The sequence below is a fragment of the Populus nigra genome, chromosome 8 (assembly GCF_951802175.1).
Source record: "Populus nigra chromosome 8, ddPopNigr1.1, whole genome shotgun sequence".
Classification (NCBI taxonomy): domain Eukaryota; kingdom Viridiplantae; phylum Streptophyta; class Magnoliopsida; order Malpighiales; family Salicaceae; genus Populus; species Populus nigra.
In genome coordinates, this window is record NC_084859.1 from 11,266,514 (window position 1) to 11,292,527 (window position 26,014).

The following is a 26,014-nucleotide window of genomic DNA, read 5'->3' on the forward strand; positions in this document are numbered from 1 at the left end:
AAAATTACCTAAATCATTCAAATTTTTTTTTATAAAGGTGAAATATTAATTTAAATTCACTATAAATAAAGGCATTTTTACAGTATTTTTTCCATGGGTTTTAGGTTTTTTTTAGGTTTTTTTTTGTTAATGTGGAACGTGCATCTAGGAATTTAGCTAGAATAAAACTTAACTTAAATGTGCTTGCATTAAAAAAAAAACGGTTTTCCATATAAAAGTTTCGGAAGCTAGCTTTTAAAGAAAAGCTCCACTTTGTGAATTTCTTTTCTTTATCATTTGCAACCTCTACTTCAACAAATATCCTAGCTAAAAACTTTTATATTAGCTAGAACTAGATCATTGGTGTGGGTTGACTGATAAATTTTGTTTTTTGAATGTATTATTTTTTAAAAAATTATATAGGGGTTGATTTGATATGCCATAGTTAATTTGACGAGTTTTAAGATATTTTAAATAATTAATAAAAATATAATCTGACTAAAAAAATCTTATTTTGAATTTTTTTTAATATTAAAATGATAATACATTGTTTTGACCCAAATAAATTATCAAATCATGACTTGTGTTATGAAACTTGGATAATATCATAGAAAATAAATTATAAAATTCAATGGTTAATATTAAAAAATAAAATTAAAAAAAACATTGTACATTGTAAAGAAATAAATAATGAATTCACCATCTTTTTCTAATTTTTAATTTTTGTTTAATTACAACTACAATTAAGATATGGACACCTATAACTATAGTCACAATGACAACGCAGCCTTTAAATTAATAAATCGAAGTTAGGATGCCTGCGGGGAAGAAAGATGGCCGGCGGCGGAGCACTTAAAATAAAAAGGTATATTTGGAGAATGATTATAGTTGTTTTTTATTTAAAAAAAAATATTAAAATAATAATTTTTATTTTTTAAAATTTATTTTTGATATCAGTTTATCAGAAAAAATAAAGAAAAAAATAAAAAAATTTAAAATTTTTTAAAAACTCTTTTAAAATATAAAAACAAACAGGAAATACAAAGAAAAGATAGAAATTCCAAAAAAAGAAACAGTTAATATGGAATCGAATATTCATGTGATCACCTTTCCTTTCCAAAGTGTTTAATCTATGAGATGAGAACATGATTAGGTCGGCAGGGAAGAATTCAACTAACCAACCAAAAGAAAAGTAGAATCCTAGAAAGCAAAGGAGTATATTCCTATGTTTTTTTTTATCTTTTTCATCGAAGCTCTCCTCTACCATGTGTCGTAATGGTTTGGTGTTTTTTAAATTGTTTTTTATTTAAAAATATATTAAAATAATATCTTTATATTTTTTAAATTTATTTTTAATACTAATATTTTTTAAAAATTTTATTGAAATTATTATTGCAGTGCGCAATCAAACACCCGGACACATTATTTGTTTGTTTTTATTTTTGTCAAAATTTCAAAATTCGCCGCATCGTTTTCTTTTCTTTTATTATTTTTAAATATTTTTGTTGAGAGTTGAGAGAGATAAAAAAGGTGAAAGAGAAAACAGGGGGAAATATTCACGGCGAGTTCTGTGATGAAGCGATAAGAGAAATCAAATCAATAGTAGCCGTCCGATTACGGTCTATATAGTACAGTTAGTAACACAGATTGTCACACCCCTCCACAATACGACTCTCTCTCTCTCTCTCTCTCTCTCTCTCTGTATAGTTGTTTTTCTCCAGCTAAGCTAATTTATATTTGCCTCTCCCTCTCCCTCTCCCTCCGTGGGGAGTTCCTTTGTCTCCCATTCTACTTCAAGATTTCATTTTTCTTCTTCTTGCTTCTGGTAAGTCTCCCTCCTCTGTCCTTTTATTAATCATGTCTAAATTGTGATTGCTTCTCTAATTTCTTCTTGTCTTGTAATTAATCAAGTGTAATTGTGATTTTTCTTTCTTTCTTTACTGACTTGTAGGTTTCTGGTGCTTTTTTTTTTTTTTTTGTATGTTTGTTTGTTCTCTTCTCTTTTCTTTTTGGTCCCAGAGAAATGCGAGGAAAAGAAGAGTTTTGTGTTTATATCGTTTCTTTTTTTGAAATGATTATTTTTTTTACGTTAATTGTGTTTTGTAAGTATTGAATTCTAGCCGGTGAAAGCTATATATAAATTGAGTCGAATAGTTTTGTTAATTACAGCGAGTGAAATCTAAGCTTTTTACTCTTCTTTTATTTTAATTCAATCAAGCATGATTGTGTTCGATGGAAATGATCGAAAAACAGAAATTGCTGACCTGGGTTTTTGTTTGTTTATCAAAGTGAATGAAAAATGGGCTCTTTTTACTCGGAGTTATTTGCATTACTAATTTTGTTCTGTGTGGGTGGCAATCTTTTCAACATGGAGGGTTTTGAAACTTGCAAGGTTAAAAAGATGATTTTGATGATGAATTGTAGTCAGTGAAGGCTAGGCTTTAAAAGTCTGGTATTTGGCTGCCGCCTCCCTGCTTCCCCCCTTTTCTGCCAGTAAATGGGCTGTTTTAGTTCTAAAGTAGCAAGACAGTTCCCTGGACACGAGGACCCTGTTGCCCTTGCCTCACAAACAGCTTGTAAGTTACCTTTCTTATTCTTTACTCTGTTCATTCATGGGGTTGCAAACTCATGGATCTAAATCATTTTTTTTTCAAGTTTTTGAGTGCTGTGAACTCAAAACAGTTCAGCTATAATTGCTGTATTGTCACATGTGTGGCCCTCTTTTGGCCATTGAGAAAACTTTCTTTTGTTTTGGAGATCATAAACCCCAATTATGTTGAATTGTGGTTCGTTTATTATCTAATTTTGTAATGTTTTTTTTTTTTTATATAAAAAAACTATTACTATATTCCGAATTATTATTTTTTATTTCTTGAAAGTCTTGGGTATGAAATTTCAGTGTCTCAAGTTAGCATGCTTTTCATTTCATTGTTTATTGCTGTGTCTGTGTGCGATTGAGACCCGTGCATTGACACATCTGTACGTTCTCCTTTGCATGCTTGTTAATTTGTAGGTGTAGTCTTTGATATGTATGCCATTTTTTGATCCTGCAGTTAGTGTGAGTGAAGTTGAAGCACTTTTTGAACTATACAAGAGCATTAGCAGTTCCGTGGTTGATGATGGGTTAATAAGCAAGGTATCATTAACGGTGTCTTGAACCCAAAACTCTTTTCTTCCTCATCTCCCATTACCTTTTCTTTTTCTGAAATTTTCTCTTCAGCAAAGACGGTCCATTTCTGTACATTTTCTTTTAAGGTTCTTTACGTGGCAGTCTCTGTTTGTGCTACTCCTGAGTGCTGTCTTTTCGACTTGAATAGTTCCAAGTGAAGGTTTGAATTGTTGTTTTAACCTGTGTTTTCACGGGATAAAAAACAGAAGAACTTAGAATTATATATTTGATAGTATTCAAGAAATGGAGTTTCTGAAGTTGGGTTCCGTTTCTGCTCACATAGTGTGATGTGAAGCTCATTTGAAGACATGTGGGCAGAACTGTTTAACCTAGAGGATGCTATGCACTGATTAATGCTACAATTGGTCACAGATGGTAGAATGTTTGATTTTAATACTAATCACGATGATGTAACTACTAATGATAGTGATCTTTAATGATTTTCAGCAGCACACTCTCTTATGTAAATAGTTTTCCTTTTTCAACCATATTAGGTTAATCTCTGTCACACATATAATATGTACACATGACCCAAATTATCTGTGCTTGCGTTCATCCAAATTATCCATATTTTCAACCATTCATTATAATACATATGCTTATGCATGATTAATATGACTGTGATGTTTGTTGGATGTTCATCTGACATTATCAGATCAAAGAGCGTGTGGAAATTATAATGCAAAATATGGCAGTGAGTATTTTCTTGTTTATGCAGGAAGAGTTTCAGTTGGCTCTTTTCAAAAACAGAAAGAAAGAGAATCTCTTTGCAAATAGGGTATCTATCTTATCTTCAGTTTCTCTATTGAGAAGAAACAATATTTGAACAGAGAAATAACCCAGTATAATGTTTAAAAAGTGATTTTTTTTCTTTTTTTCCTGACCTGCACTACAGTTTTTGTTATCTCAATTGTACATGGTGGACATGGCTCTGTCCTGAAATTATATATGGGCGAGCTACTTAACTTTTCTTTTTTTTCTCTATATTAATAATAAGACTATAAGAAGAACCAACTAATAATTGCAGTAAGTTAAAAACACCTTGTAAGATTTTTCGTCATAACCAGCATTATAAACAATGCCCTCATCTCATTTCATTCAGTTGGATAAGTTTTGATATTCAAACAACTCTGCATGCAGATTTTTGAGCTGTTTGATGTTAAGCACAAGGGAGTCATTGATTTCAGTGATTTTGTTAGATCACTCAATGTCTTCCATCCCAATGCCTCACAAGAAGACAAGATAGACTGTAAGTTGAATACATATTTGTGATGATTTTCAATTGAATAAACTGCAGTTGTCTTTGTATTCTGCATGACCTCGCTTCATTTCATTTTTCTGTCCACTAACTTCTACTGTTTGGAATTTCTTGCAGTCTCATTTAAACTATATGATTTGGATAACACAGGATTCATTGAGCGCCAAGAGGTATGAGAATGGTCATTTTTTGAATTTTATGAGTGAGATTTAGAATTCTTAGTTTACCTGTGCAATGAGAGAAATGCGCATGACTAGATACTGGCAAACAATCCCCCCCTGAGTGTCAGGGCAAACAGAAGTCCTATGCAAAGATGGTCCTTGACTATTATGTCTCTTTGTGTTGTTCTTTTGCCTGCCACTTTTGCTTCCATATCTGAACGTGCACAGCTGAAGATGTGTAGAGGATTTAGATTATCAGTAGAGGGTATGGTTCGGTCAGGGTTTGAGTTTATTCTAGGTTCAGTTCTTGACAACCTGGCTAGTTAAATGAGGCTTGGTGTTGATATTTTGCTGCATTGTGGCTAATTTCCTTGTTCACAGTAATTCATTTAGCATTTGCATCCACTTTGTGGCTGGGTGTATCTGAAAAGTTAAGAGTGTATTTTTGTATCTGATTTACCCATAAATTAGGAGGATGTGGTCTCTTTGTATGATATACAACTCAGGTAAATAATAACCTTCTATGCTTTTTGAATTGTCATTTTTACTATTCAATGGCACTAACTGTAGCTTAAATCATCAAAGAGGGACTAAAATTTGGTTCCTTAGTATGAATTCAATAACTCTTGCACTCTTCTGATTCTAAATAATTCTTTTTGTCATCTGGCCATGACATTTTTCTCAATTCGATGAGATTTCTCTATGGCTTTCCTTATCATTAAGTTAAATAATTATGTAAAAAATTCAAAGCTTATTGAAGAGAAAGCTCAACACATCTCCCAGACTTGTTACTTAATCTGATTATCCTTTTATTGAAACTACATGCCAGCCTGCTCATTGTTTGTAATTGTTTGACAGGTTAAGCAAATGTTGATTGCACTTCTCTGTGAATCAGAAATGAAGTTGGCTGATGAGACTGTTGAGATAATTCTTGATAAGGTGAATTATTGCTGGATTACTTTGGATTTTACATGTCTCTTTTAAGTTAACCGATTCACCTTCTCTCAGCATTTTGCTAGTTTGCTATTAATTTAGGATCAACAAACTGTTCATCTGTTTAGATTGGGATCCAGCGCTGCCATGTAGTAGCAAAATAGTATCAAATTTATGATCTTGTTTAACAATTTAAAATGCAATTGAAAAGTTCAAGTTGATTATGATAGAAAAAGAAACTGGAAAATCTCTCTAGGTCGGTTGGATCTGGGTCCACACCTGTTATACCTACCATAAAGCAAAAAGGTTGTCATGTCTTGTTGAGCTATGTTCAGTGCATGATGACATGTTTTTTTTTTGTTATGATATTCGAGCATTTGTTATCTTTTCCAATTTCACAGACTTTCTTGGACGCTGATGTAAATAGAGATGGGAAGATAGACAAATCTGAGTGGGAGAACTTTGTATGTAGAAACCCATCCTTATTAAAGATAATGACTCTCCCCTACTTGAGGTACAAAATAAGACATCTCTTAGACCCTTGTTATAATTTGCGGATTGTTATGGAGTTCTTCTCTCAGTTATTTTATTCTTTCTTTCTGGAAATTAATGCAGGGACATCACAACAACGTTTCCAAGTTTTGTCTTTAATTCTGAGGTGGATGAGATTGCTGCATAGAGGAGGGGGGGGGGGGGCAAGAAAAGAGTGACATAGGACATTACTGCAATTAGATTGAACAGTAGGTTTTGATTTTTGGGAAAAAGAGAATTGTGTTGGTCTGAGTTGCAAGCTTTCAACATTGATGAGTGAAATTAGTTTTTGAGGTTCTCATCTCAACCGCAAAGCGTCGTTTATCTAATCCATGTTGTAGTGAGTCAAACCTCTGCAGCAGTTATTAGAGTTGGATCACAGTTCTCTTTTGTTTGAATGCGGCTATTACTAAATCTGGTGTCCATGTAACCATGAGAAATTCATGCAAATATTATGACAAGAATCAAAAGCCTGTGTCTTGCGGAAAGGGCAACTTAACCTGGCGCTTAAGTTCTGGGAAAAAAAATAAAATAAAAGGGTCGATTGTTTTCTCTTGATTCGTTTATTCCAATAGCTATCGAAGCTTTCGCATCCCAAGCTGGTGAAGAAAGTGCACTCCCGGGACTAACTTTGATAAGAGGATGGATGGCAATCTGGAAACGCTGACAAGAAAAATATTGAATATTGCTCATTCTCGTTATGCATGGCAAATTAAATATGATAACCCAGCACTCCAACTTTGAAAGCGATACTCAATTTCAAAGTCAGCTGGTAAGGTTAAGAACCATAAGCAATTTCTCCATTAGACACCTACCTTCACCAATGAGTGCCCATTCTATGGCTACCAGGAAAAATTCAGACCCATCTTTCTCTTCATCATCATCGGCACCAAGATGGGAATATGATGTTTTCTTGTGCTTTAGAGGCGAAGATACCAGGAAGAATTTCACAGATCATCTTTGTACTGCTTTAATCCATGCAGGAATCCATACTTTCAGGGACAATGATGAGCTTCCTAGAGAAGAAGACATTTCTTCTATAATCTCGAGCAATTCAAGAATCAAGAATTGCTATTGTGGTCTTCTCAAAAGGCTATGCTTCCTCCACTTGGTGTCTCGGTGACTTTCAGAGATTCTAGCGTGCAAAAGTGCCATTGGTCAAATTGTTGTCCCCATCTTCTATGACATCGATCCCTCCGATGTTAGAAAACAGACAGAAAGTTTTGCAGAAGCTTTTAAGAGACATGAAGAACGGTTTAAGGAAAATATTGAGATAGTCAACAAGAGGAGAGAAGTTCTCGTGGAGGCTACAAATCTTTCTGGATGGCATCTCCAAGAAATGGAAAATGGGTACTTCTTTTCTTTCTATCATCCTTTACCGTTATTCTTTTCTCTTCGTTTTTCAATCCCTCTAAATTTTGCAAGATAATTGAGCACATATCACAAATGATTGCAAAATGCGTACTATCATCTATACCCCCATTTAATTTCACAACTTCTCGAGTCTCGTCGAATCACTGTTGTAGAATTATTCACTCAACAAGCCCTTCACATTTGCCTAAATAAAGGAGGCAGGAGCAAGAGTAAATAAAACCTGTAGCCTCATGCCCTGAACTGACTGAACTACTACTGGCAAGAGTAAATAAAACCTGTTAGTACAGTTCCCATCTGTATTGTAAAGAACTCGAACTGCCCGCAGTTACGAGATTGCTTTAGCTAGTAGAAAATGGTGGTGAGTCCAGAATAAGACTTCACTGGACAAGAAGAAAAGGCCATTTGATTTGTTCTTTTCGAATACAGAAGAGAAGACAAGAGAAGGGTATCATCATAGTCAATTATTCACAATGAACATGAAAAGTTATCAGCATCGCAATAGACTGCTTAAGCCCCTTATCCAACAATACACTAAGAAAACCGGTAGGAGGAGTGGAAAGATAAGTTCAACTATGTCTTGCTCCTCATTTTTAGCTGGTATATGAGCTTAGCTTGATATGGTTACTGAACACTATAGATTAGCTAGCATAATTTTATGAATTGTGTAACAATTTCACTTTGGTGTGCTTATCATGTCACTAGTGATTTCCTTTTTAATTTCTGTGAACAGACACGAAGCAAAGTTTATTGAAAAAATGGTTGAAGACGTTTTACATAAACTGAACTGCAAATACTTGACTGTTGCCTCATGCCCAGTAGGTATTGATTCTCGAGTTAAGGACGTGGTTTCCTTGTTAAGAATTTATACAGATGATGTCCGAACAGTGGGCATATATGGGATGGGAGGTATAGGGAAGACAACCATAGCAAAGGCCGTATTTAACCAACTTTGCAATGAATTCGAAGGAAGTTGTTGTCTTTTGAATATCAAAGAAATCTCAGAACAACCCAATGGTCTTGTTCAATTACAAGAACAACTCATTTCTGATCTCATACAATCAAAAACCTTTAAGATTAATAATGTTGATAGAGGAAGCGCTCTGATCAAAGAAAGACTATGTCACAAAAGAGTTCTTGTTGTTCTTGACGACTTGGATCAGTTGAAACAACTAGGTGCCCTGATGGGAGAGCGAAATTGGTTTGGCCTTGGAAGTAGAGTAATTATTACAACAGGAGACGAACATTTGCTAACTCAACTTCATGTGGACAATAACTATCTTGTTGAAGAATTGAATCATGACGAGTCCCTTCAGCTTTTCATTGCATATGCCTTCAAGGAGAATCGTCCAACAGAAGAATTTCTGGGGATTTCTAATGGTGTGGTTCAGTATGTTGGAGGACTTCCACGGGCTCTTGAAGTTTTGGGTTCTTATTTGTGCAAAAGAAGCATAGGTGAAAACAGAAGTGCTGTTAAGAAATTAAAAAAAATTCCACACCATCAAATTCAGAGAAAACTTCAATTAAGTTTCAATGCACTTGATGATGATGATATAAAGGGTATATTCCTTGATATCGCATGTTTCTTTATTGGTATGGACGTGGATTATGTTTCAACATTACTTGATGGCTGTGGTTTCCACTCTAGAATTGGTATTGAGGTTCTAATGCAGAGATCACTTATAACAGTTAACTGGTATAAAAAGTTAAGGATGCATGATCTATAACGAGATATGGGAAGGGAGATCATCCGTGAAATGTCACCTAACCATCCAGGAAAACGCAGCAGACTTTGGTTTCAGAAGGATGTGCTGGATGTACTCAGGAAAAAGATGGTAAGAACCAAATGCTATTGTGAACATAAGTTAACAAATGCATGAGAACAAGCACGGCTGCTCTAGCCATTACATGCATAAAGACTAGTGCTGTTATTTGAGAGCGTGTGCCTTTTCTTTTCAGTTTTCTTTTTATATTTTTTCATTACATAATTTTGTTATGCATTTTTTTCATATCTGCATTTTGCATAAATCTGGATTAATTGGAATTTCATTAATATTTTTTACTAATTTAATCACTTGTTTAATTCAGGATTTCGCCTCAGTTATTGAACATGTGCCGGTTGTTGCTATTAATTCTGAAAGCACATAGGTGATCTCTGATCATCTTTTTGAGTGATTGGCCAAAGTCTATTTCATTGACCAATTAATTATAGAAAAATCCATACAATGCATGACATATATAAAATTTAACACCAAGTTGTTGTACACATTGGGTTCTACTGTTTGAACTACATCTTCCCATACACTTACTTACATGAAGGCTACTTTCGTACTAGTTCCCAAACACACATCAGTTATCTAATATTTAGGAGGGAATTTAGAATTCTCCTAGGAATTTTTAATAAATACTTCTGTGTGGAATTACATCCACGCAATTATAGACTGCATTAACCAATCAACAGTTAGTGTTTGTAGGGAACAGAAGCAGCGGAAGGTATAACTCTTGATTTACAAGCATCAAAAGATGTAGTTTTGAGCACAGAATCATTTGCAGAGATGAGATGTTTAAGGTTGCTCCAATGAATGCAGCACATGTCACTGGATGCTATGAGCATTTTTCCAAAGAGTTGGCATCGATGCCCTTTGAAATCTTTACCGCGAGATTTCCAGCTAGACAATCTAGTAGTTCTTGATATGCAGCACAGCAACATCAGAGCAGTCTGGAAGGGGATCAAAGTATGAAATATACAATATGTTTTTGTTTCTTACCAATATAAATTCGAATTATTTAACTTGCTGGTTGTGTTTCATGTATATTGATCCCTTTTTCTCTCTTTCGAATCAGTTTCTCAACAGGCTGAAAATCCTCAACCTCAGCTATTCTGTGCACCTTTCTACAACACCGCACTTCATGGGACTCCCTTGTCTGGAGAGAATTATACTTGAAGGTTGCACAAGTTTAGTTGAGGTTCATCAATCTATTGGACATTTGGATAACCTGGCTTTGTTGAATTTGGAGGGATGCAAGAGTCTGAAGAATCTTCCAGAAAGCATTTGCTACTTGAAATGCCTTGAAACTCTAAACATTTCCAGGTGCATAAACCTTGAGAAATTGCCCGAGCAGTTGGGTGATATGGAGGCCTTAACCATACTTCTAGCAGATGGAACTGCAATTGAGCGACTACCATCTTCCATTGGACATTTGGAGAACCTCAGTAATTTATCGTTGGGTGGATTCAAATATGACTTATCATCGGTATCTTGGTTTTCACATATTTTACCTTGGCTTTCACCAAGAATTTCAAACCCCAGAGCTTTGCTTCCAACTTTTACTGGCTTAAACTCGTTGAGAAGACTAGATCCGAGTTACTGTGGTCTATCTGATGGTACAGATCTTGGGGGGTTATCCTCACTTCAAGAATTGAATTTCATAAGAAACAAGTTCAATAATCTGCCTAATGGCATAGATAGACTTCCCAATCTACAAGTATTGTGCCTGTACCATTGTGCAGATCTTCTATCAATCTCAGATCTTCCCTCAAGTTTGCACTCTTTGATGGTGTATCATTGCACATCCATGGAAAGATTATCTATTAAGTCGAAAAATGTCCCAGATATGTATCTAGTTAATTGCCAACAACTAGCTGATATTCAGGGTTTAGGAAGCGTGGGAAATAAACCCCTCATTTATGTTGACAACTGCAGAAAACTGGCAAATAATTTCAAGAAGAGTCTTCTTCAGGTACTATCCCCTATCTTTTGCTTTCAATCTTGCTCTTGCACTTGGATTTCTAAGCTTTAGAATCCGACAATCAAATAAACAAATAGTTCTCTCTCTAAAATCACACCGTTTAGAATCCGACAATCACGATCCATGTCGATCATCACTCGAAGCCAACAATTAACTCTCATCGCCGATCAAGTCACCTCCCATGGCAGCTCCTCCATCACTAGTTATCTTCCTCATCCAAACCCCAAGTTATTCCCTTCTCCTTGTCATGTTTAGCTCTCTCCCCCTCTTTATTGGCAACTAACAAACTAGCCATAATCACTTTCATCATCAACTTCAACGAACCAACAACAAAAGATAAAAAAATTAGTTAATTTTTTGTTGTTTGGGTATGCAGCCCAAAACGACAACACCTATATTGTTTGGGCCTTGCTCCAAATAACTACATCTAGTAAATTCCCACTTCTAGCCTACCCATTTTTTTTCAAGTCCCAAGGAGTCAAAACACGACGCCATGTACCATTTACACACAATATTTTTCATGATTAATTGACATTATTTATGCAAGTGCACACTTCTGTGCAAAATACCACCATTTCAAGCTAATGGTGACATCGCATCATTCTCTATATAAGACAAACATTTATTTCTTGACCAATAACTATTTTCTTCAATGTATCATTGACATTCAACAGTTGTTCAATCAATTATGGACATCAATATTTTCACCAATCAACATGGCACCATCCTCTACATTTATAATTATCTTAGATCACTAGGTAAACGAATGAAGGCTCTCATACTTGTCATTCTCTCTTCAACAATTTATTTTACATCTTTTTTTCTTTTAAACACTTAACGCTCATTTGTTTGCTGGAAAGTGAATTTCAGAAAAATAAATTATTTTTTGATGTTTGGTAGTGTAATGAAAAATAAGTTGGAAAATACTTTCTAGTGTTTGGTTATATCATGGAAAATGAGTTGAAAAATAACTTATTAATGTTTTATTTTTCTCAAGTTTATTAAAATGACGAAGAACAAATCTTACAAATTAAAAAGTTGAATGAAAATGAAATTAAAAAAATTATTTCATAAATTATTTCAAATAAAATAAATAATAATCAAAATAATAGAGATCAAATCTAAAAAATAAAAAAATAAAAGATGAAGAAATTAAAATAATAATAATTAACATTTCATAAATTATTTCAAATAAAATAAGTAACAATCAAAAGAATGAGGATCAAATTTTATAGATAAAACATTTTAATAAAAAAATGATAAAGAAAAAACAAATAATAATTATAAAAAGAAGGATCAAAGTTAATATAAAAATTAAATTTTAAGAGATGAAATTGAAAAATAAATATTCAAAATAAAATATATATAGCAATCAAAAGTTTGAGGATCAAATTTGATATAATCAACAAATAATATGACATTTCTAAATTTTTCATAACTTTTAGAAAGCGTTTTTCGCCTAAATTTTTCAGGAAAATACTTTCCTGGAAACCAAGCTAAATTTTTCTTTGACTGAAAAATATTTTCCGTTGACTAATTTTTCTAATGACAAACAAACACGGGAAAGTTTGGAAAGTAGTTTCTCGGAAACCACTTTCTGAGAAACAAACATAGCCTTAATAACATAATCATCACATAGCCTTAATAACATAATCATCAGAGTATTTCTTTTCACGAGGGTTTATTTTTTCAGGTGAATCTCTATCATTGGTCAAGCCCAACAACCAAGCCCACCCATGTTTCAAGCCCAAACCTAATTTCACAAAATATGAAAAGTTCAATTTATGTATAAAGTTTTTTTTTAAACTTCATCAATAAGTTCCTTTAACAATACATGAAAACTTTTAAAAGAAACAGGTGATAAAGAAAAGCTTTATATTCCACGTATCCTAGCTTTGTTAAGTATAGCAAATGCATATTAAATAATAATAGAGATGTGTAACATGGATTCCTCGATCACAAGATTCTTCGTAAACAGATTCAGAATCAAATGGAGTTTATTTTCATACTCTGAAGCATTTTGCATCATTCAAGTTGCTCGGGTGTTACAGGAAAGCTGACCCAAATCCTTTAGATCTTGTGGTCTCACCTGACCCAAAACAGATCTAAATCCTTGCGTTAAGATCCAAGGCTAATGAGTCATGTGTCCGGATCTAATTTTCATGAATCTTGCGTTAAGATCCAGGGCTAATGAGTCATGCGTTCAGACCTAATTTACTTGAGTTCTGCATCAGGATCGAATTTTCTTGGGTCCAACATGAGCACCCAAGGCTAATAGGTCTTACTTCAGGACCCAATTCTCTTGGGTCTGGCATGGGAATCCAAAGCTAATGAGTCCTGCATCAAAACCTAATTCTCTTGGGTCAGGCTTTAGGATCCATTTTTCTTGGGTTCAGCGTCAGGACCTAAGGTTATTGGATCTTAGGTTTCTAAATATAATTATTTGTGCTATAAATTTTATTATTTTTATTATAATTAAAAGTATTCATATCAAAAATATTATTATTTATATTATAAATATTATTATTTATATTATAATTAATATTATTAACAAAATAAGTAATAAATTTGAAAAAAATTATTATTAGTATTGAAAAACAATCATAGATTTGATTTAAAGGGTAAAATAAAAAATTATTATTATCATTTTTAAATTTGAAAAAAAAATATCATTGTTATTGAATAAAAACCATATATTTGATTTGAAAGGATTAAAAACTATGAGAACTTGAGTCAAACGAGTTTAATATTATTATTAATATTATTAAATTTGAAATAAATATTATTAATATAAAAAATATATAATTGATTTGAAGGGTAAAATCAATTACTATTATTATTTTCATTATTAACTCGGGTTAAACATCTCCTTCCAGATCCAAGAAACTTAGGGTTAGAAAGGGACGCCTCACCCAAGTTGCTTGGGTATGGCATGAGCACAGATCCAAATCTCTTGGGTCATGCAACCTCACTTGACCCAATACTATGTGTTCTCTATAAGAACCCACTTCTCATGAGTCACGTATGAAGATCCAATTCTTTTGGGTCAGTTTTCAGGACCCAAATCTCTTGAGTGTTGCAGCCTCGCCTGACCCAAGGCTAATAGGTCTCGTATAAGAACCCAATTCTCTTGGGTTCCATGTCCGGACCTAATTCTCTTGGGTAGTTCGTCAAGACCTAATGCACTTAAGTCTGTTGTCTAATGAGTCCTGACAACGGACCGAAGAGAATTGGGTCCTAACATGAATATACTAACTTTGAGACCTGAAGTCGGACCCAAGGGAATTGGGTCCCCTGTTATGCGTAAGGACCTAATGCACTTAGGTCCGTTGTCAGGATCCAAAGCTAACGAATCCTACGTCAGGACTTAAGACTAATGGGTCCTGCATCATGACTTAATTTTCTTGGATTCGGTGGCGGCACCTAAGGCTAATGAATCTTACTTCATTATCCAATTCTCCTGGGTCAGACGTCAGGACCCAAGGCTAATAAGTCCCTGGGTTGGTACCCAATTCTCTTGGTTCGGTTCGGTGGCAATACCTAATTTTCTTGGATCTTAGATTTTTATGATATTTTTTATGAAAATCAAAAGTGAGTCCGCGGCGTAATGTGGAACACCAAACTAGTAATATTCTAAGTCTTTTTGCACAGTAACCTTGCTAGTAGAATTATTATTATTATTATTATTATCTAATGTAATTGGCAATAAGAAAACAAATATTTTTTTGTTCTCGATGGAAAAGGAAGCCATTAGTCATGGGCTCTGGCTTTATAAGTCCACCAGAAAACAGATATCCAGCTCATTCCTCAAACATCTCATGGGCTATTATTCTCCTTAATACTTTGATTTGATGCGTTGCCAACTGCTAACCTCGTCTCTTCAACCGAGTTCTATTTCCGGTGGGTACAGGGAGGGAAGTAACTTCTTGTGTTGAGTTTGGTGATATTTGAGGTTGGTATTTCATTTCTTCTCTCTCTTTACCCATTCCATGTGCATTGAACTAACACAATCTCTCCTTTTTTTATTACATGTCTTGCATCTCGAATATCAGCAAAGATGATAAATTTATTTACATATTTAACTTGGTTTAGTGATGTTTCTCGGAAATTATGTATTTTTCTTTGTTACTTTCTGGGGAATTTTCTTTTCTAATTCGTTCACTTTTCTTTGATGATTTACTGGATTTAATTGAACTGTTGAACTTTAACTTAACCAGCTTTACTCATCAACAACTTCTATGTTTATCTGAATTTTCAATTTTATTGCCTAAATGTTAGTTTACTAGGACCTTTGTTTTTTTATCTGATGAACGTATTAGCTGGTTTTTGTATTTTGAATTTGTCACTATACAATATGTGTCTAATTTAGTCAAGTTCTTGAAACAGATGATCCATTTGAGCAGTTCTTTCTGGCTTGAGGGCTTCTTCTTTTTTATTGGAACTATTTTGATGTGAGACGCATTGCAGCTCAAATGGTAATATAGATGGCACTAATTTTTTCAAGAAAAATCCCATTGAGCTATGCATTTGGAGTCTTTGTGCCTTCAGCTATTCAGAAGACTGCCTTGATTGCAGATCACAGTGGAGAATTTTTTTCCAAAAGAGTCTTTGGACAATATCAGCTTGTAGCTCTCCAACATTTTTCGAGTGGTAGTGTTAGTCAGCCTGGAAGGATATGTTGGAGAGGTTCCTCTAATGTTGTTCTTTTGAGGAAGCTTGAAATTGCATTGCGGGAGCATCAAGTAGATGAAGCTTGGGTAACTTTTATTGACTTCAAGAAACTATATGGCTTTCCTGCGGGTTCCATGGTGAACATGTTAATTTCTCGACTTTCCTATTCATCAGACCACCACTGGTTGCAAAAAGCGTGTGATTTGGTCTTCTTAATATTGAAAGAAAAGCCTGGTTTGCTTCAGTTTCCAGTCCTGACAAAGCTCTCAATCTCCTTAGCTAGAGCACAGATGCCTGTTCCTGCCTCTATGATTCTAAGGGTGATGCTAGAGAGGGAGAATATGCCCCCACTAACTATACTATGGTCAGTGGTTTCACACATGGTGAAGACGGAGATTGGAGCATGTCTAGCATCAAATTTCTTGGTTCAGATGTGTGATTGTTTTCTACATTTAAGCGCAAAAGGAAGTGTTCGTGCCAAAGTGGTAAAACCTGATGCAATGATATTCAACCTTGTTCTTGATGCTTGTGTGAAGTTCAAATCATCTCTTAAAGGCCAAGAAATAGTTGAGTTGATGTCAAAGGTGGGTGTTATTGCTGATGCACACTCGGTCATTATTTTTTCCCAGATCCATGAAATGAATGGTCAAAGGGATGAGATCAAGAAATTGAAGGATCATGTTGATGAAGTGGGTTCTCCTTTTATTGGTTATTATTGTCAGTTCTACGATAGCTTGTTGAAATTGCACTTTAAATTCGATGACATCGATTCTGCTGCACAGCTTTTGTTGGATATGCATAAATTCCAGGAGTCTGTTCCCTATAAAAAACTTAGGATGGACCAAGAAAAGCGTCTCCTTGTTCCAATTGGATCTAGCAATCTCAAGACTGGCTTGAAGATACAGGTTATGCCAGAGTTATTGCAGAAGGATTCTATCCTCAGAGTGAAACATAAACAAGAGCTTGTAATGTTTAGGAGTGGAAAGCTTCTCCTTAGTAACAGAGCCCTGGCAAAGCTTGTAAATGGATACAGAAGACATGGGAGAACTACTGATCTTTCAAAGCTTTTACTTTGCATGCAACAGGACTTCCATGTGCTTGGCCAGTCCAATTTTTGCTCTGATGTGATTGATGCTTGCATTCGCTTAGGTTGGCTGGAAATGGCCCATGACATCTTGGATGACATGGATGCAGCTGGGGCTCCCATAGGCTCTACCCTGCATATGGCACTCTTAACAGCATATTATTGTAGAGAGATGTTCAAAGAAGCAAAGGCACTGCTACGAAAAATGAGGAAGGCTGGTTTTGTTGTAAATTTGTCTGATGAGATGGTTGTCACTGCTTGTCTTTCAGAAGCAGCTAATAATGCATCATCTTCGTCTAGTAAATCAGATCTGATAGACTTTTTAGTCCGAGAAATGAGAGAGGAAGAGAAGGCCATTCCTTCCGTGGTTTATGAATTAAATTCTTCCATTTACTACTTTTGCAAGGCCAAAATGATGGAGGATGCATTGAAGACGTATAAAAGAATGCAACACATGAAAATCCAACCAACAGTGCAAACTTTTTCTTATCTGATCGATGGGTTTTCTTCTTTGGGTATGTATCGAGATATCACAATCTTGTGGGGGGATATCAAGAGGAACGTGGGTAGCAAGGACTTAGAGGTGAGTAGGGATCTCTATGAGGTTTTGCATTTGAACTTTCTCCGAGGAGGTTATTTTGAGAGAGCAATGGAGGTCATTGGTTATATGAAAGAGCGTAATATGTACTGCGACAAGTGGATGTACAAAGATGAGTTCTTGAAGCTTCATAAGAATCTATATCGGAGTTTAAAAGCATCAGAGGCAAGAACAGAGGCTCAAAGCAAGAGGCTTGAGCATGTCAAGGCATTTAGGAAATGGGTTGGCATTGATTGATATCTATATTAAGTTTTCAAGTGCATAGGGCATCCATTAATCAATGTCTTTGGTTGGCCTTGCAAAGCTGAAGCTTTGTCTTGCATGAGTTTTGATCCATGGCAGCTGAATGTGAATGCTATTTGCATAAATGATGGCACTGCAAGTGAATTCTGGGTCTAATCGACCTGATGTTTTACACAAGTCATAATCCAAATTTTTTTTTAAAAAAAATTATATTTGTAGACCCTTCTAGTTGGATGTAACTCGGCATCATCTTGTCGCTAAAGAATCTTTTGATTCCAAATACTTTGTTAAGTTGGCTTACAAACCCAACTTGCATTCAAAAGAGTTTGGAAGGCTAAATTGATGCACATCGCGACGTTTTGCAGTATTATTGCTCTGTGCCTTCTTTAAGCTTCCTCTCTCTGCCCATCCAATCCAGTAGGGCTATTGATCCTTACTAAATCAACCACAATCAACATTTAAACCCCTTTTTTTTCCTTTTCCTGAGTCTTAACTTAATTTTTTTTCATCTAATTAAACAAAATTTGAGTTAATTCCAACTATTGTTAAACACTTCTCCGCTCATTAGAAAAAAAAACATGTCCAAGGAATATAAATACATGTACGGAATTGGATAAGGTAGGTTAATTGTAACTTCTTTGTGCTGCCAATGAAATTCTTCAGCCAACGCAGTTAGTAACAACTAAATTAAGCCACAAAACTTTGATGACAAAATGGTCAATGTGGAAGCATCTAGGAAGCTGAAACCATTCTCAAGACAGAAGAACCATCATTTTGATCATGAGTTGTAGAGAATTGGGGTAAAATATTTTGATTTCTCCGATAATACAGACTTCGGATTAGTAGTACTAATGACTGTAGTTTATGTTGCATAAAGACAACATGTTCAAGAATTAGGCTCAGAGAACCAACACAAATTAATGGTTCACGCTATAAGGCAGGCATTAGAGTGATGGCTTTAGCGTCATCTGTTTCAGCACCACCTCTTTTCCTTCCGTTCTTCTCCATCCTGCTTAGTGCACAGTGGAATCTCTTTGCAAGACGTTTCGGAGAACCTGTTTCGCGCTCGAATGCTCGAACCTCTTTTATATTAGAGGCTAGCTGATGGCTTCAAATTCCTGCGACTGGAACTCTCTCTTTCCTTTTTTCTCTTTGGGTCTACTCACCTCATTAACTTGAAAATATGTGCCATTGAGTGGAAAGCTTCCTTTCATAGCTATCCTGCATGGTATCTGAGCATGTGTTATTTTGCTTTAGTTTATAACATAATCTTCTACTTTCTGAGAATAAGAACATGCACATCGACACAGTTTTTACTTACCAAAATTGTTCCACGAACTATACCAGCCTTTTGTTCTCAAATACCTTCACAAGCAAAACATGTTCTCTGATCACAGAGTTGTGATCCTTGTGAGTTGCATAATTTCACAGGTGGCTGGCTTGAATTTGGAGTTTCACCTGGCATGAGGCATTAAGTCAGGTTTGATGAATTATCATTTAGTAAAAATGAACCAAGAAGTGTGAATTAAATCCATGATTTTATTCAACTTTTAAATATATTGTTGAACTACTTGGATTCATTAACCTATCTTTCAGAATTATATCTCATCTTATTAAAAGTGTACCTGCTTGCCATATAGAGAGAAGGAAGGGTACTGAATCATCCTTTTCTCTTTTGTCGAGCTGTTCAGACAAGTCAGTCAGAAATCGAGTTTAAGTAATCAGACACAATTTATTACATCACAAAGAAGTGACAGGGAGCTATAACTCACCCAAACCAGAAGGTCATGATTATCTGGAAGTTCATACCTGTAGATTAGAGTAAAAGAACAATTAAATATATAATAATTAAATCTAAACAATTTGTTCTATACTTGTATTCATAGAAAGATTTCACTAATTTATGGACATGAGTCAGAAATCTCTACTTACACTTGATGTTCAGTCCGCAAAGAGATCACACACTTCATTTTAGGTGCTGGCAATGGAGTAGCACCCACAGAAACTAAAGCTGGTGACGTATAACTGCTGTATGGAGTCTTTTGCCCATTTGGATTGAACTCTTCATGATTGAGTTTGATAGTGGGGATTTCTTCATCTTCAATACATTCATTCCACGAAAAATCTTCAATATCTTGTTCATGTAGTGGTGATTTTGGCTCTTCAACTATGGGTTTGCAAGTGTGACCGTTTGGACCAGATTCTGTAGTCCTGTTGCCATCTAAAAAGGTAACTGACATTGGATTTGTAACAACACAGTTGTTTCCAATGAACTAGAAGTTCCACTAGGCTTTCCAAAGGTTATCATATGATAGTGCAGCTCATAGCTGCCTTGGATAATATATGGAGTCAGCAATTGTTTCTTGGTTATGATGAAACAAATGTGAGAAGAAACAATTGTGAGACAAATAGTTAAAATGGAAAGAGTGGTCAGGATTACAGTGTTCTATGGTCAAGCACGCATAGTATGGGCCAGAGGTATTTCTGAATTTTATCCAATATCGGGAACCTGCACCAAAACAATATTTGATTTCACTTGGACTCCAAAAATTATCAGCCGGAAAGCTTAATTGTTGGCGCATGATACTTACTCTTCTATAAGGTGGAGCTGAAGGCTTCCAGGGAGAGGTTTCAGGGGGGCGGGGGGGGGGGGGGGGGGCACCTAAACGAACAACTGTCCGAGCAACATTTATATCAACCTTGTCAAAGAAAGAAAGAGATTTTTGCGTTTACGGCAAGTTTCATTGGAGACAAGAAAATGTTGTGTTAATTTTGTGACTTACTGGAAAGGCAACATGTTGAAGAGACAGAAGTCGTACACATTCCACGCTTTTCAAGCCCATTCCAGTGAACTCCAACAGGTAATCCCTACAAGTAGATGGCAACGTAGTGAAGAGATTTGGAAAACTTAACGAGAAAGCAAGTCATACCGAATCACTTGCTGGGCATCTTGTAAAAGATATCTATATCAGGACTTCCTTCACATCATCAGGTGGAGCATATCGTAACCATTCCAGATCTATGTTTTTATGCATCTTCACAACTCTATTTAGAAATCCCTGTGAAAATGATGGGGTTATTGTTATATTAAAAAGAAAATAACTGAATCAAGTGATGATAAATTCTGCCAAGAAAAAATAGTGCAAGTAGCAACTTCCAATACCTTGAGTCTCCCTGCTATAATAGTTTGCTGACCACGTGCTTCGATGATGTTTGCAATTTCACTAGTTTCTGCTTGTCTTACTGCCTCCCAATCCACGGAATCCATTTGATCCTTGCTTCTTGGTCTAGAATAGATCTTTCCTAAACTCCCCCTTTTCCTTCTACTGAGTACCATGTCTTTAACAATTTTATTCTTCCCTTAGAAGCTGCTTTCCCATTCTGGCTTCTGTTCTTTATTTCAGTTTCATCATTACCTTCTTTCCCGCTCTTTCTTTGCACCGGTTCACCTGGCGAGCATACAGGCTTTTCGACAGATGGTCTGCAACATTTTGGGTAAGGAGAACTCCTACCACCGACTCCACAACAGAACCATTCCACTGTTTGAACCTCCTATCACCCGAGAAGCATGCAATGTGTCCTTCAATCGTACAGTTAAATGTCTGTCTAAATTTAATACAGCAACATAAGCTATGACTAATCAGTTGAAAGTTCTTTCCGATTTTTGTTCTTAGAAATTGCAAAAACAGCATTGATTTATTAGCTCAGCTTCTAGATCTTTACGGGAAACGACATGAATGAACAACAGGACGGAAGATTAAAAATATTGTCAAGTGGACAGATGTCGGCGCATTCTCAGATTGTTCATCGAATTCATGATTCATTGATCAGGGATCAGCTTCCAAATTCAATAGATTATAGTCATATACCTACTAAGAAGGCAACAAATATTAAGATTAGATGAAGAACTTTTGAATTCACCAAATAAATAAAAGGATGACTTTGCTAGAAAAACTTGGAAAGTAAACGTATGGTATAAGGTATAATCTTTTGGAAGACTGATTTTTCCAAAAAAGAAAAAAGCCTCAGACAATTCTAAACTTAGCCATCCAAATTTTGAATGATGTAAAGTAACGGTAGCTAGTATGAAAGTACCTAGAACCTGATGCAACAGAGAAATAAATAGATCTATTCGTCCTTGGAAAGTTAATAGTTCTCTTCGCCACCATTGCTCCCTTTCCCCGTCTTCTTTTTCTTCATCCACTCCACTATATATTTTCAACAGTTGATTCCACTTTCTCAATGACTCTGGATCCAGATCAACTTCATGTTTTGCTCTGCCACGGCCCTGATAGGGAACTACAGCATGTATCTCACTGGTCTTTCTGCATGTTGTTCCATCGACCATATGTTCCGGTTTGCTTTTCCGTCTGCAAGGACCCAGCCAGCCAGTGTCGTTTGGTGCTTAATTTCTGTAGTTGATCGCCAAGTTTATTCATTACAGCACGATTAACTGTCTTGAGAAAAACACCACTTTCTTCTTCGAAAGCTTTCGGTCCAGCTGCAAAGTATTTAGAAGATAACGTTAAATAATAGAATTCGCAGCAAAAGAGCTCGAGGAAGCCATAGTGTAAAATTATGGACTACATTTATATATTTTGTGCATTCACAAGTGGAACGGGAGAAAACAGAAACACTTCGATAAAAGGCTCCATCAAATAACCCACAATATGTGCTCTATATATATTTTGGGAAGAAATTTTAATCACTGGGAAATTTAGAGATTTTACAAGTGAATGCACAAGTACTAGTTACCGAGAAAGAAATATTAAGTTCCTTGGCTTGGAATTTCATCACTTGCTGCTGATTCCTAGAGCAGCTTCATGGAATTATATTAGGTCAGTAATAAAAGTAAGATGTTGTATATTTTCATTAACTAACAAGAGTTCACCCACTACTATTGATAATTATGAAGAAAGGTCAGAAGATTAATTACTAATCAAAACTATCAACAGACAGTCCATGCTCTAGTTTTAGTTTAGATCCCACAAAACATTACTTTTATTATGTCTTGACTCTTGTTTCTCTTGTTAGCATCCTTTTCCATCTCATAAATAGAAATTTTCAGCATTCTCCACGCTTTTTCAGCACACTATTTGCTAGTTCCCTCTACAGAGGAAAATTGCTTTGATATGTCAATAAGCTTCGATTCTTGTCGATGACAGATTTTTACTTGCACAGAATCCTAAAACTTCTATGAACGGTTAAACAATTTACACTAGCATCACGCTAAAGATTTGAGGAGAGGGAAGAAAACGTACCTTTTATTGATTCGTCAGTGATTTGATTCATCATTTTTTACTCCCGTTGTTTGCTTTTACCATCCTGAAACTTTGGTTTTGCAGCATAGGGTACCATCTCAGGGGAGCTTTATGCTTTGGAATCCATTAAATTCACTGTTTAGAGCTTGTCAAGAGAAAGCCCAACCTCAATGCAGTCCTCTGTTAGACTTTCGAGGTTTTCTCCCTTTACTTTGTCTGTTATTTGAAGCTCCTGTTCTTCAAGAACAGCTATATGATCCCGAGGAGCTGTCACTAAAACTTCATCTATCTCTGCGAATCCTGCAATGAGAGAAGTGAAATCGACTCTTCGAGTAAACATCTCAGATCTTTTCTTTCTTACATGGCCCCTAAAGTGATCGGACGACCCTAAAGCACTGAACATGTTCAGTTTCCGCCTCCTCTTCATCCTTTTTTTCATGCATCTTTTAAGAACACTAGGCACAACCCTTCTGCTATTACTGAGACAGGAGTCTACTTTAAATATCCTTTTATAAGCCTGTAAAGAATTGTATTGATGACAACCAGGTTTCGGCCAATACTCTCCCACAGACCTCAATGCACGAACATTCCATCTTAGTTCATTCTGATTTGAATCGAACCCCAAGTCAAAACCATTCAACAAAACCATTGCTCCACTTTTTTTATCCATGCCATCTTGCATAGTTGAATCTAATCCCAATCTGTTGTCATCTTTCAACTCATGGTTGACATTACTAACCATAGCCATCTTGTTGTCATCTTTCAAGTCACGGTTGACATTACTAACCATAGCCATCCTTTTGTCATCAACTGGCAAATTTTCCGTCTTCGGTATTTCAGCAACTTCTTTATGATCCTCTGTCACTGAACTCTCTTGGCTTCTTCTGATAGGAAGAGTTTTTTTAACACACTTCCTCTTCTCGTTTGGAGTTGAAGGTTTTGTCATCTTTTTCGGAGTTCTTTTCGGTTTACCTTCAACAGCAACTTTGGCTCTATGCTTCTTCGTTTCGGGTTTCTTCGCTGGCTTTTTGTTCTTATCTATGCCATTGTTTGGTCTTTTGTTCCCACTTCTCTTCGGCAATGGAATCGAAATCATTACTGGCTCAACAGGCTTTGAGCACTCGATACGATCAAGCTTCTCATCATTCATGTGAGAGATTAAACCATGTTGTTTTTTATCATCTGCATTCAAATTCATCAGGTAAGTAACTACCATATTTTATTAGCCAAGTTATAACTAGTTCCTATACCAAAAAAAAAATATTTATATATATATAGTCCAAGAAAAAAACATTTACATGTGAGATAATAATCAAAAGAAAAGAAAAAAATGACAGAAGCATACAGGACCGGTCTTTGCTGTTTTCACTCTCCTCCAGGTCTGGAATGGACAAGAGATCATGGTTTACAGATTGAAAGCCTTCTTTAAAAAGACCTTCTCCTGAATCTCCAATTGCCTGAGAACCATGAACAGAAGCAGCAGAATTTTCGTCGAAGTCATAGATACTTTTGTTGGAATCTATCTGAAAAACATCAGCAGTGTGCAAATACTTGCAGTCATCCACTGGCATGCTTGAATTGTTGGAATCTCCATTCTTGGTTGTGAAAGTAGCGGCAGTAATAATTGCACAAATTGGGTCTCGAGCCTCTTCGGTTTCAATTCTGGCCTGAATAATTTCTGTATCATGTCCAGAGCGCCTTCTAACATAGACCAGCTGTGGCCTTGCTGGTAGAGGCGGAAGCTTTACAGGAGTTTCTGGAGCATGAACATTCCTTATACTAGGCTCCTTTTTCTCCATCGAACTGCCAAACTCTTTGCCTTTTTGTTCCCTCTGGTATACCTTTACTACTGACATGCTTACTGTACAATCCTAAAACCCATTAAGCCATTGTAGAAAACCCCCTTTTTACAGCAAGAGATAAAGAAAACTTCTTGAGACAAAAAAAAATTGGTAGAGAAAATTTTTTAAAAAAACAAGGAGTTAAAAATACCTGATATAGTTGCAACTGGAGATGGAAGAATATAATCCCTGAAAACACAGTGCTGCAGAAAACCAAGGCGAGTAAAGACAGGAAAGATCCAGAAATTTATGCAACGAAAACGTCAATATATTCTTTGCTGCGATCTCGGTCTGTGCTGTTACTACTATGGTAACGGGGGTACGGCGGGGGGGGGGGGGGGTGGTGTGGGTGGGTGGGTGTTAAGAACGGTACAATACAATATAATACCGGAGCTATTTGTTTGACAAACGGCACAAAGCTGCAAAAAAAACCATCTTGTTTTTAGGAGACAACTAGTGCTATAAGGAGTGTTTTGAGCCTTGACTGCTTATGCTATAATTAATTTAACTGTATTTTAGGAAGGAAAAAAAGTCTAAAAGAGAGTTTGTTAATATCTACTATGAAGATAAATATTTTTAGTATTTTGTTTGGTATTATAGTAGTGATTGTTTATAAAAATAATATTTTTTTTATTTTTAAAATTTATTTTTGACATCAAAACAATTTTAAAATAAAAAAATTGAACAAAAACGAATTTTTAAATTTTTTTTAAAATATATTTAAAACATAAAAATAAAATCTAAATAATATTAAAAGTAATAACCAAAAATTATATTTATTGCAGTCTACTATTCAGGTTTGATATATATTAATTTAACATTGTGGAATAAAAAAAATCAAGAGTAGAAGTTAAAAAAAAAAAAAGGCTATTCAAATCAAGGTGTCTTTACTATCCTATTTCAAATTTAAAAAAAAAAGACGGAAAAAAAAAAAGTCGAATAAAACTATGTGACGGTATAAGAGATAAAAATCCATAAAGAGTGAGATTCGATGAACATAACAGGAGGTTTAATAAAAGTTTCCCCTTCGAATTTGACCGAACTACTGATACTTTGTGTTGCTATCCTTTTATACTTCAAATTCATAAAACAAATCATAAAATCATTCATGAATTATGGGATTAAAATACATACATTTACATTAAAAAAAAAATTCAACTCCAC

General features: G+C 35.3%; 4 protein-coding genes and 1 pseudogene across 11 annotated transcripts; 4 read left to right on the forward strand and 1 right to left on the reverse strand.

Moving 5' to 3' along the window:
- The first annotated feature begins 1,579 nt into the window (after positions 1-1,579).
- On the forward strand, positions 1,580-6,445 carry LOC133700477 (calcineurin B-like protein 9). Of its 4 annotated transcripts, none has more exons than XM_062124014.1 (9): positions 1,587-1,804; positions 2,372-2,555; positions 3,033-3,115; positions 3,867-3,926; positions 4,289-4,397; positions 4,524-4,576; positions 5,426-5,506; positions 5,902-6,014; positions 6,116-6,445. In XM_062124014.1, exons 2-9 carry the CDS (start codon positions 2,477-2,479, stop codon positions 6,177-6,179), a joined length of 642 nt encoding a protein of 213 aa, XP_061979998.1. In that variant the 5' UTR covers positions 1,587-1,804; positions 2,372-2,476; the 3' UTR covers positions 6,180-6,445. The 4 variants fall into 4 exon arrangements, with proteins under 4 accessions (XP_061979999.1, XP_061979998.1, XP_061979995.1 ...); XM_062124011.1 differs by having other exon boundaries at positions 1,588-1,804; positions 2,354-2,555; XM_062124012.1 differs by having other exon boundaries at positions 1,588-1,804; positions 2,404-2,555.
- A 205-nt stretch (positions 6,446-6,650) lies between these two features.
- On the forward strand, positions 6,651-9,991 carry LOC133700475 (disease resistance protein RPV1-like; annotated as a pseudogene).
- Positions 9,984-11,381, forward strand: LOC133700476 (disease resistance protein RPV1-like). The gene is made up of 2 exons (XM_062124010.1): positions 9,984-10,137; positions 10,247-11,381. Exons 1-2 carry the CDS (start codon positions 9,985-9,987, stop codon positions 11,201-11,203), a joined length of 1,110 nt encoding a protein of 369 aa, XP_061979994.1. The 5' UTR covers position 9,984; the 3' UTR covers positions 11,204-11,381.
- Positions 11,382-14,967: 3,586 nt separating this feature from the next.
- LOC133700708 (pentatricopeptide repeat-containing protein At4g17616-like) lies at positions 14,968-17,970 on the forward strand. The gene is made up of 2 exons (XM_062124335.1): positions 14,968-15,104; positions 15,539-17,970. The coding sequence occupies exon 2, from the start codon at positions 15,637-15,639 to the stop codon at positions 17,740-17,742; it is 2,106 nt and encodes a 701-aa protein (XP_061980319.1). The 5' UTR covers positions 14,968-15,104; positions 15,539-15,636; the 3' UTR covers positions 17,743-17,970.
- Positions 17,971-18,494: 524 nt separating this feature from the next.
- LOC133701238 (uncharacterized) lies at positions 18,495-25,179 on the reverse strand. 5 transcript variants are annotated; one of them, XM_062125084.1, is made up of 12 exons: positions 25,002-25,179; positions 24,355-24,870; positions 23,010-24,191; positions 21,844-22,249; positions 20,912-21,300; positions 20,532-20,807; positions 20,340-20,447; positions 19,681-20,257; positions 19,521-19,557; positions 19,374-19,431; positions 19,070-19,206; positions 18,495-18,980 (listed from the first exon to the last, which is right to left on the reverse strand). In XM_062125084.1, the coding sequence occupies exons 2-3, from the start codon at positions 24,863-24,865 to the stop codon at positions 23,149-23,151; spliced, it is 1,554 nt and encodes a 517-aa protein (XP_061981068.1). In that variant the 5' UTR covers positions 24,866-24,870; positions 25,002-25,179; the 3' UTR covers positions 18,495-18,980; positions 19,070-19,206; positions 19,374-19,431; positions 19,521-19,557; positions 19,681-20,257; positions 20,340-20,447; positions 20,532-20,807; positions 20,912-21,300; positions 21,844-22,249; positions 23,010-23,148. The 5 variants fall into 5 exon arrangements, with proteins under 5 accessions (XP_061981068.1, XP_061981065.1, XP_061981064.1 ...); XM_062125081.1 differs by having other exon boundaries at positions 18,495-18,969; positions 20,912-21,617; XM_062125080.1 differs by having other exon boundaries at positions 20,912-21,617.
- Between the last annotated feature and the right edge of the window lie 835 nt (positions 25,180-26,014).